Source organism: Phaethon lepturus, unplaced genomic scaffold (genome assembly GCF_000687285.1).
Source record: "Phaethon lepturus isolate BGI_N335 unplaced genomic scaffold, ASM68728v1 scaffold41651, whole genome shotgun sequence".
NCBI classification, from domain to species: domain Eukaryota; kingdom Metazoa; phylum Chordata; class Aves; order Phaethontiformes; family Phaethontidae; genus Phaethon; species Phaethon lepturus.
The window spans coordinates 11,785-23,166 of NW_010520588.1; the positions used below are offsets into that span (position 1 = coordinate 11,785).

General features: G+C 35.5%; 1 protein-coding gene across 1 annotated transcript in view; it reads left to right on the forward strand.

Moving 5' to 3' along the window:
- STXBP3 (syntaxin binding protein 3) overlaps positions 1-11,143 on the forward strand; it is an 18,863-nt gene extending 7,720 nt beyond the window's left edge. The window contains exons 7-18 of the mRNA XM_010297441.1: positions 714-804; positions 1,791-1,915; positions 3,375-3,479; positions 3,994-4,051; positions 4,261-4,326; positions 4,445-4,525; positions 5,164-5,302; positions 5,839-5,945; positions 6,445-6,543; positions 7,429-7,514; positions 8,651-8,799; positions 10,944-11,143. Coding sequence (XP_010295743.1) covers positions 714-804; positions 1,791-1,915; positions 3,375-3,479; positions 3,994-4,051; positions 4,261-4,326; positions 4,445-4,525; positions 5,164-5,302; positions 5,839-5,945; positions 6,445-6,543; positions 7,429-7,514; positions 8,651-8,799; positions 10,944-11,035 — 1,198 coding nt within the window. The 3' untranslated portion in view covers positions 11,036-11,143. The remainder of the gene's footprint in view (positions 1-713; positions 805-1,790; positions 1,916-3,374; positions 3,480-3,993; positions 4,052-4,260; positions 4,327-4,444; positions 4,526-5,163; positions 5,303-5,838; positions 5,946-6,444; positions 6,544-7,428; positions 7,515-8,650; positions 8,800-10,943) is intronic.
- The last annotated feature ends 239 nt before the right edge of the window (positions 11,144-11,382 follow it).

Consider the following 11,382-nt stretch of genomic DNA (forward strand, 5'->3'; position numbering starts at 1 on the left):
AAAGCATTGAATTATTTCTCTGTTTGTATTCATATCACAGTACTTACTATACCCTGTTTTGTTATGAACTGCTTGTTTCATGTTTGGTCAGTAGGATGACACTTCAATATGCTGCATTCTGATACACCGCATACATAATCCTGTAACAGAACAACTCCCGTTGATAGTTTTGCAGATCCATTTGGCATCAAGGAATTCTTAAATTGCTGAGGCAGATGGGATCAGGATTTCTTTGAGTAGAGATTGAGGAGAATGCCTCTTTTGAGCTTTGATACAGAATAGTGTCTTTGACTTCAAAGTAGACATCTGAAATTATGCTCAGGAATTGCATTCTGTGGTGTAACGTGAAGTGGTGCCTTATTCTCTGCAAAGGTAACAAAGAAATAATTGCTTGACTGGTGGTTTGTTTTTTTTTTTCTTTCTTTCTCTTTTCATTTTTTCTTTCTTGTTTCCCGCCTCCGAGTGAGACTTTTAGGTGCTGGGCCATATGCCAGCTAATGTCAGTCTTTTGGCTGAAGCTGTTTCTACTGTCTGAAATACCTGAAGCATTCTAAGAGTGAAAATATATTGGAAATACTTAGGATGGAGTTCAGAAACTGCTCGTGAAACCAGAGGATCAATCAATCTAGGGAATTCTTTCTGTTTTAAAGGTAGCATTTTAGTGTTTTGATGAAGAAATATAAGTTCTTTTTGCATGCTTCCTTTTTTCCCAGCGGACCATCTGATAAAGCCAGCAAACTTGCACAGCTTGTTGAAAAAAATCTTGAAAACTACTACAAAACTGATGAGAAAAGCCAAATAAAGGTAGAAAATGAAGTAAAATGTTTGCTTCTTTTTTTTTGCAAATCTGGGGAAAAATAAAATCTTTAGACTACTTTTTGACAATAGGTTCTACAAAACCAGATCTTATTTATTAATAAAGACAGCTAGTTGCCATTTAGTTATTTTTGTGTATGAAAGCAACTTAGAGGTAGTAACTGACACAGTAAATATGTGTGTAAGCAAACATCATTTGTCTGATCAAACTAATTGTAATTGAAAAATTGGCCCTGTGATAACGTAGGGGATCATAAAAACCTAAGAAAAGTGAATAACTTTTTTTTTAACATCACCTTCCATAGGGTTATGTGTAGAAAGGACTTCACTGCAGAATTTAAATGTCCCCTCTTAAGGGATTTATTGTCCACAAAGATACAGCTTTTCACACAAATTGTGTTTTTGATCTGTCACTACAGATTGGGGCAGATTAGGGCAGCTGCTTTAGGCAGAGAAGTATGGGAGAGTATGAGAACACCATTCTGACTTGGTGACATTCCACTCTGCTACAGAAATAAATGTACTTGATGCTACCGCCACTTTAGTAAACCCCAAAATGAAACTTTGACTTGAATGTTTGGAGATGCCTTTTTTTTTTTTCTGTATTGCAGCACAGTATAGATAATCTACTCTGAAATACAAACAATGCTTTTACTTGTGAGAAGTCAGTGGGAGGCCTTTTTTTTGTGAGGGTTTTTTCTTTACATTTTTTGTTAATTAGGTGAGGTTACTGAATGCATTGCAACAGGCTAAGAGCATTGCCTTAAAATTAGTATGTAAAACCACTGTGTTCTGGTTTTGATTTAAATGTGGGGTTTTTTTTTTCTATTTATGTTGATGAACACTTGAACCATACTTCTTTTTTAGTTATTTTTCCAAAAATGTCTGCAGTACTGTAACTTAGTGCAAATAGATTTAGCAGGCATTAACTTTGTATTATGTCTTAACTTCACATTTATCTGGTGGCTTTCTAGGCTAAAACCCACTCCCAACTAATAATAATTGATCGTGGCTTTGACCCAGTATCAACTGTACTTCATGAACTCACCTTCCAGGCAATGGCGTATGATCTGCTACCAATTGAAAATGATACTTACAAGCAAGTATTTTTTTTTTTTAAATCTAAACAGTTTATTTTCTATTATAAAATCTATGGAATTGTTTAGATAAATTGCACCATAGCAGTATTAGCTGCTTATATATTATGAAAGGGTTGCTTCACTTACTATTAGTCTTTCCTCTGGGATTTGTAACTTCCTCTTTTTGTTAGCTTCCTCATTTAGCTGAGATTAGGTAGGATCCAACTGGCATTTTTGTTAAGATTTGAGTCTTAACAAATTGCATCTTTTTTAAAAACAAAGAACTTCGTACTAGACTTGAAGCAAAACCTTGGTAGCACATGTTCAGATTCTCTACCCCTTCTTTCCTATTATCAACCTTCTTGGCCTAACCAGACCAGTAATTGAATACTGAGAAACAGCTTAGTTATTTCTCAGGAAAATTTCTCACTTTTGTAGCTCCAGTCATTTAATTTGTGTAGTTGTTAAAATCTACATGTTTCTATCCTAAATGCACATTTAGGTAAGCCATGTTCATAAGCATTATTTTATCACCATTTGGAATACTGTGACATTGTTTTGCATAAGGTACGTACTTTGCTGTTGGATTGTTCTGACACCAAAGACTCTGGTAAGACTTTGCTTTCTGGTGATCCACCACAGCAAATGAGACCTAATTGCCTCATTGTTTAGTTAAGCAAACAGGAATGTGTATCTTCTATCAAAAACACTGAGTGAATGTTTTCATAGCAAATGTAGAATTGTTATGAATCTGAAATTTCCCGAGTATGAAAATGTAGCATAGTAAGTTTTCTAGGTAGTCATGATCTGCCTTTCACAATCTTTTTTATATTTTTCTGCTTTCCGGCCATATACTCTGTGTAAGTTTGTTATGTTAACTACTAATGTTATGTAGTACGATTGCTGTCTTGCTTTATAGATTTATTTCCGTTTGTAGAAAAGTAATAGCTGGTCTGTAATGCTGTGAAGCACGTTTCTTGTATACATGAAGTAATTTGTCCTACTTAGTCTATTTTGTTGGTGAATGGGACTTCATTTTCCTTCAGAGTTACAAAATGCCTTATAATAGATATAGAAAGCTGCACTTTGCAATCTCAATGTTTATTACATTGCACACAATTTGCATTTGAAGCCAGAGGGAAGTTGACATTAGAAGCTGAAGAGAAATTGAGGTGCATGTAAATGTATTATTGAAACTCTAGTTACTATTGGTTTAAAAGAATGTCCAGAAGGTGTTGTCCCAAAGAATCATTCTAAAACTCATCTGCTGCTTTTATGTGCAAAGATGTAATCCGTAAAATCCTTATGTAAATTATACTGTGTCAGGCAATAGCTTGGCTTCTAAGTTAAAACCTGTATACATTACCACTTTTACCATGTATGTTGATTAAACCATACCAATTCCAACAAGTTATGGGGAGGGAGAGGGCGGAGGGAGAAATCCCAAACCAAACAACTGTCTGATTTTTCTCTTGGAAGATATAAAACAGAAGGAACTGCTGGGAAGGAACGGGAGGCAATTCTGGAGGAAGATGATGAGCTCTGGGTGAAGATTCGACACAAGCATATTGCAAATGTGATAGAGTATGTGCATAAATAACAAACTAGTTAAAAATGCAAGTTACAAAAGTTTCTTTGAGAGGGCACGTGTTTGTGCTGTTAAGTAGGAACACAGGCAGTAGTGAAGATGGTTTGCAATATAGACTGCATCCTGTTAAATAATGGATGTATGTACTGAGGTATGCAGTCTTACTAATACTAATTGAGTTATTGAGGAAAATGGAAATAAAATTATTTCCTGGGAAGTATCTTGAAATCTTTTAAATTTGAAGGGATTACTTTGCATAAATTACTAGCAAGTTACTGCATCAAATGACATTATACAGATATCACAAACAGGATGTTTCACTTCAGTTTCCTATGTCAAAAAACACTCTCTTATCTGAAGGAGATCTGTATTTGAAGCTTTTACTTTCATTCAGAAGTTCTTGTTGCACAGTTCTCTTTTTAAGGTTTTTAAGTAAAGATTTTAAGAAAAGGTTTAACAACTGTGGTGCTGTTGCATTTGATTACTTTCCTTTGTTTTTTTTTTTTTCAGGGAAATACCAAAACTTTTGAAAGAAGTTTCATCAAAAAGAAAAGCAACAGAAGGAAAAGTAAGTTGTTTAAATTAAAGTATTGTCTTTCCTGGTAGCTTAATTATTTTCAGCTGATCAGATCTATGTAATTTATGGACCTATTGCAGAAATTGAGGCTTATCTCAGTGGCAATTTTTTTGTGGGGGAAGCAAGGCTGCAACAGGAAGGGAAATGAGGATGTCAAATACTGGGGGAAAAATTTTTCAACTTGTATCTTTTCTTCGCAGTTATCAATATCAGCTCTGTCCCAGTTAATGAAAAAGATGCCTCACTACCGTAAAGAGATTAGTAGGGTAAGGAGTCTTTTGTAACTACAACTTCACAATAAATTTTGTACACTATGATTTTCTGTGATGTGTTTAAAAAAAAAAAAAAGTTATGTCAGCTTGTAAATTTTTTTGTGTGTTCTAGCAAGTTGTTCATCTTAACTTAGCAGAAGATTGTATGAGCAAGTTCAAATCTAACATAGAAAGGCTCTGTAAAACCGAACAGGTATGTTTAAAACAACCAACCAACCTACAAACCAAACAACAATTTACTGCAAATGCAGCTTCTTTTTTTTTTTTTTTTCAGGAATAGATGCTTGTTTTTAACAAAAATAGTATGTCTTTTCGTTGCAATCGCTTTTAAGGTAGTAGTATTAAAGCTAAGTGAGGCTCTTAATCTGCCAATAAAGGAGGTGCTTTTAGAGTTTTGTTTTTTTTGTATTTAAATCTGTCTGATTTGTATGAGGATCATCTTTGTGTTTTCTTTGCTCGAAACTCCTATGAAATTGCCTTACTGTGTTCTGCAGGAGGAAGCCCTTTTAAAATGTCTGGGAAAAGCATATTGTTAGGAGTGATGCATTACATTGTACTACTAATCTCAAATTAAAAACTATAATTTGTATTCATGAATTCTAGATATCAAACAGTTTTAAATGTTGAAGTGTGTTACATAGTGTTGTTACAATGCTGTAACTATTGAAATAATTACGTCAAAGACTTTTCATACCGTGTTTAAATTGATGCTGCTCGATTGTTTCCCAAAATCTATGGTTTCATAAAAACACATTTCAAAACACATGAAACAATGCTTTTTTTTTTTTTAATGGCTACTCACTAAAACCACTGTTCTTTTTTTTAATTTAGGACTTGGCTCTTGGAACTGATGCAGAAGGTCAAAAAGTGAAAGACTCAATGAGAGTCCTCCTTCCAGTTCTGCTCAACAAAAGTCATGAGAGCTATGACAAAATTAGAGCTATTCTCCTGTATATCTTTAGCACAAATGGTATGATAAGCTGCCCTGTTGTGTGGTTGTTTTCTTTTTTCCTCAATGCTATGGACTTCAACTTGGGTTTTGGGATGGTCCAGTAATTTTAGTTAACTTAAGCATCTGTATTGGAGCTAGTGGCCAAGTTTCAAAGAAATACTGTCCATTCTCTGTAGCTTCTCTTCTCTCAAATTAGTAGCTGTTGATAAGGAGTTAAGAGATTCAATAGAAGTGCAGATCCGTACAGTGTTTTAACATTGTTCCTGTGCTCAAATGCATGCAACAGTTTAAATTTTCTCTTTTCCACGTAGTATTGAAGCTGTTAAACGGGGAGGTCCATGTCCATTGCAACCTGAAAATGAAGTCAATGGGGATGAATTTGTAGTAGAGGAGCGGGGAAACTGGCAGAATGTTGGTCTGAGGAATCCATAAGAATATTGAGTTTTGGTCTCAAAAATGGACTGTTAAACAAAAACTTATCAAAATATAGTATTATGTTAGTAGTAGATTGGCCACACATGGTACTTAAGTTGTATGTTTTCCTTGTATCAAAGGAACTACCCAGGAGAACTTGGACAAGCTGATCCAGAATGTACAAATAGAAAGTGATAGTGATATGATAAGAAATTGGAAATACCTTGACGTTCCTGTTATCTCTTCAGTAAGAATGTATTTATTTATTTTTTTAATTTTCTACCACCCAAGTACTTGTCTACAGCTCTTTCAGAAACTCTTAACAGTATTATCCAGGTCTGTGTTTTTTTTTTTTTTTTTTAAGCAGGCAATTACTAGGAATTCTTGTTTTTATGATGTGTCTAAGTGGTAAATCCTTTAAACAATTAACATGAATAATTTTCAAAGTAAGATACTTGTAATGTTCCCTCTAAAATCATCAGATGGTGACTTGAGGTAGTTGGTTTTGGAAGGTGCCAACTTACTCAGTTCCTTGTCTCTGCAGTTAGTTCATTTCATTTCATTGCAGTTAGACACACATTCTGGTGTGTCCTGAATTCTACAGGTATTAATTGTTGTTCTTCATTGTTATTATTATTTCTTTAACATTTCCTCCTGATCCCCTCTCCCCCTGCTACTAACTGGGAATAAGTTCAAGAAATCCAAATATACTGTATAATACAACCATGTGTTGAAAATCTTTTCAGTCTGCTGCTCAGCAGCATAAACACCCAAGAAGGGACCGCTCTTCAGAAGAAACTTTTCAACTTTCTAGGTGGACGCCTGTTATCAAAGATGTTATGGAGGTAAATTTGACCCACTAGTTAATTCATGGGTGCAGTGCAGAAACTTACTCCAATGAGCAGTTACAGCCAGTCTTTTGAAATTCCGTAGTATTTGAGTTACTTCTGCTAAATGTGTCTGTTGAGCAAAGCTTCTAGTCTGTCTGCAGTATAGAACATTAGACTGCTGTGTGTTAGCAGTGTTCCTTATTGGTGGCCATTTTAACAGTGAAGCAAATGAAAGTGAAAGCTAAAGGTCTCTGAACAGCTTGTTCTGTGATTGCCAGTGTTTAGTCTAATTTAAAGATATGAAATTTTTTTGTTCTGTTCTCTTTGGGGGTCTTCAAACTGGAATTCACATGTAAACTGTAGATAGGTAGAGGCTGGAAAACTTTACTTGCCAGAAGTGTAGTTGCTTTGTTCTTAAACCTCTTCCTAAGCATCAGTTAGTGACTGTCAGACAGAACAGTGAGTTCACTGGACCTCTAATCTGACCCAGTGCTGCCATTCATAGATTCTTGGTGATTTTAACACGTTCATTTGTGTCTTCAGGGGACCCTAACTTCTCTCATCTACTGCTGTAGAGAAATTAAATATGTTAGGGTCATTACAGATGAAAAACTGCTAGTGAAATCTGAACAGTAAAATCAATATTATGTTTATAAAGAAAGCATATGTCCTCCCAATTCCTTATGATATACAAAAGCCTTGTAATAATTTTAGCATTACGTGGTCTAGTGTTTTGTTACATAGGAGCATTGTTCATGAGATGCTGCTTGTGATTAGTTATTCTAAGAAATTGCATGTGCTGGCATTAAATTCCAGTTAGACATCCTTACCGGAAACTGAAACTTGATGGGTTTTAGGTCTACGTGGCTGTTTAAAGTGGGTGTTTGTTTTGCCCTTCAGGATGCTATAGAAAACAAACTAGATTCAAAAGACTGGCCTTACTGTTCCCAGTGTCCTCCTACCTGGAATGGTTCAGGAGCAGTAAGGTAAGTTATTTAACTTCCTGAAATATAATTTACCCTTTTCTCAGTATTTTTGCAATGGGGATGGTTTAGAGAAGTCCAGAAAAGTTGGAGGTCTTCAAATGAATTCTCTGCTAATGAATGTGAAATGGTGCGTTCTGTGTACTTGCCTATTTACTGGGTAGCACTGAGAGGTGATTTTGGAATGTTCTTTCTAGCTCACTAATTTGTACTTGTCTCTTCTTTCCCCTTTTTTAATACCACTAGCTCTTGAACCTCATGACCAATACCTGCTGACAGCTTTATCACTTCCGGTAGTGTTTTTTAAGTGGTGAGACAGCTGAATAGAGATAAGATTGTTTTCGTCGCAGGAATGCTCATTGCACTAATCAAATGCTGGAATTCACAGGGAGGGAAATATTATACATAACCTAAATGTGGAGGACACTTGAATTGAGATCTGTATGTCACTAAATAAAAGACAAAAGTTACAGATACACAGCCTTAGGAAAATAGTTTTATTACTTCCGCTGCTAACCAAACTGTTGGTGTGTCCTTACGTTCCTGGATACACACTATGATGGTCAATGCAAGGAAACACTAGGGCAAGTCCCTGTACGTTGTAACTGGATCTCTGTCTTAAAGGCATTCTAGCAAAGAGAGGACTGCAGATGATTTTATCTGAATCTGCAATTACTATTGCGTGTTAGAAAGTATATTTCAAGGGCTTTATTTTCTTGGTCCTAGGTATCTGAATCTTACTTGATAACAGCCAAATTTTTTGGCTGTATTTTTTTTCTGTTCATGTTTGGCAACAGAAAAACCTAAGGCTCTAGCTTTTTCAAATTAACCTTTTCTGAAAAATGCCACTGGAATTGCTAGCATACGGAATTAAGCTGCTTGGTAGAAGTCCTTTGTGTGTGAGGCTGTGTGTGCAAAAAGGTTTTTGCTTTGTGTTTATTTTACCCCTTGTGATTGCTGAATGGTTTGAGTAATGTGCTAACTTGTTTTTGTTAAAACTCTTTTTAATTATCAATTTGTCTAAATTCTTTTGCTGAAATAAGCAAACCATGAACTGCATGTGAGAAATTAAGTGTGTAATTTTTACCAAAATTAAATAGTAAAGCTATATAAACGTCATCTTACGAAATCTTTTATAGTGCGCGCCAGAAACCTAAAGCTAGTTATCAAGAGGAACGAAAGAATCGTGCAAGACTGATTATATTTGTGATTGGAGGAATTACATATTCTGAGATGCGCAGTGCTTATGAAGTTTCTGAAGCCTACAAGTCCTGTGAAGTTGTTATTGGTAAGCTTGTCTTGGGAAAAGGGTGGTATGTAGGGGTTTACTAGATGCGTTTCTGGAAAATGTAAGGATCTTTTTTTTCTTACATTCCCTAAGTTGGTTCAGTAAACTAACGCTATAGCCAGTGAATTTCTTAAAACCATGAACTTAGAAATATCTTCTCAGCTTATCTAGTGTGCTTGATGTTTGGCACTTTTTTGCAACGGGGTATTAAGGACAATAAATACAGTTATGCTCTACATAAAAATCATCATGAATTATGTCAGAGAAATATATTATTAAAGTAGCCTGATGTATAGCAAAAAGGATTTAAGCAGACCTATAGTTCCTTGCATTACAGTTTCCCCACAAACTTGTGGATCTGCCTGTGCTTTAGCTTCAGCTACACTTACAACTCTTGTTGCTTTTGGAAGTAGTAGGAAAGCTGGCAGACTAGTGCAAAATTACTCACTTTGGGAAGGAGGGAAGATAAGTTGTTGTTTTGTTTTGTTTTTAAACAAAAAATACCCAACTCCAAAAAAAACCAAAACCCCAAACAAAACAAACCAACCCCCAAAACTTCTTTCAGTGTAGCTTGTTGACTTTGCAACAGCTTCTAGTTCTTGTCATGGTTTCTTCAGAGATGTCATGCAAACTACACCATGATGTATAGCTTTTGCCCTGAAAACTGAAGTAATCTCCCTAATCTTCTTAAGGTTCATCAGTAAATGCATGAACTACCAGCTGGTGTAGTAATCTCTCAGTTAATACTTCAGAGGCAGCAAATGCTTGTTCTGTCAGCTGCTGTGCTTCAAATAATCATTTCCTGTAATGCTGTTTCAATTCAGGTGCTAAAACATTTGTATATACAATATATCAAAACAGAGCTAGATATAGAACCTGACCTGTATCCATCTGCATTTGCAGCTGGTGTCCGGGTGCAGGGTCGTTTAAAGCATTTCAAATTGAGTTGCCTATGTCTGGCAATTAAATTTAGTCTTGAGTTTCAAAAAGGATTAAATCTATCTACCACAATTTTGAATATAAAATTTATTATTAAGTGCTCTTCCCTAAAGCAATGCCAACCTTGATTCAGAGATCTAGAGTCTGTTGCCTCAAAATAGTGTGGAGTGTTGTAGGTGTGTTTGTGCATGTGGTTGGTTTTTTTGGATTTGTTTTTTGTTTGCTGGTTTCATTGGTGGTGGTTGAAGTAGGTTTAATGCTGGTCTTACTTTTGAGTTGCAATGGAAAGACTAGGACAAGAGGAATGTAGTTTAACAAGACCTGTTTCTTCATCTGAGACTCGTTTACAAAACTGTGTTTAGTGTAGGTCACTCTTTCACTGTAATATCTGGCACTAACCACAGCACCATCTTCGCTTTTGTTTAGAGATGATTTTTGCTGTTTTGCTTGTAATTCTGATTTCTGAGGGAAGGTGATAACTGCCAAATTTCCTTGCAGCTTACTGCAAGATGAAAATCGTCTTGTATTCCTGATTCAGAACTTTTTCTGAATTCAAAAATTCAGAAAAGGAATATTAGCCCATTCAGATTGATGCTAGTAAAACTAAAGGTTCAAAACAGCCCTAATTTTTAATAGTTAATAGTTGCCTTTATAAATGTAGGGCAACCCTTCATGGTAGAAGTTATAATCACTCTTTATGAAAACAAGAGCTAGTTGTGCACTCTGAAGAAGAAGAATAATAAGGATTTCCTTTGCTGCTCCAGATTTGGAATTTGTTGCAAATTTTTCAAGGAAATGTTAGTCAGTAAACGCCAATTTTCTTTAACTGATATTTCTGTGGAAGACTACTGTTTGTGATAATCTTCAATCCATATGGTTTCTTGATTCTAGGATAAAGCCTGTCATTAACTTACCCTTTCACAGAATGGGCAGATTTCTTGCAGGCTGGGACAATTGCATACAGCAGAAGTGGCCCAGGTTCAAGCCTGTGTTTCAAACTCGGCAGAGCAGGGACTTGACACTTCTATCCAAATTAAGAGCCCTAACTGGGATGTCTGGATGTCTCAGTGTGTCGAAGAGGGACACTGCTTACCTATCCACTAAGATAACACGTGAAAACACTTTGAATTATTGTACTTTTCAGTTTTCTAGGTATAGTTAAAAAACACTGGCATGTAACATTTATACTTACGTTCTTTTGCCAGGTTCTACTCATATTTTGACACCTAAGAGACTACTGGATGAAGTGAAGAGCCTTAGTAAACCAAAGGATATGGTCTGTGTTAAGGATGAATAGAAATGGTGATGTTTATGATGTGTTAGGAAAAGACAAATAGTATGTACATATTCTTACGGAATTGACTTTTCTAAACACTGTACCAGGACACTATGTGGTTCTGACTAACGGAATGTCATTTTATAATTTAAATTTGCTGCTTTTTTTGGGGAGTAGAAGGCAGAGAGGAAAAAAAATCAACACGTGTGTTTCTTGGGTTGTATTTAGTATAGACAGTGCTACACTGTAAGTGCTTTATCAAAAGGGCATATTCATTCCTAACAAATGCTAAAAGTTATCATGATTATATATAAACTGGAATTGCCTTTGAGAACTGTGAAACCCTTCTATAATAAGAGTTTATTTCT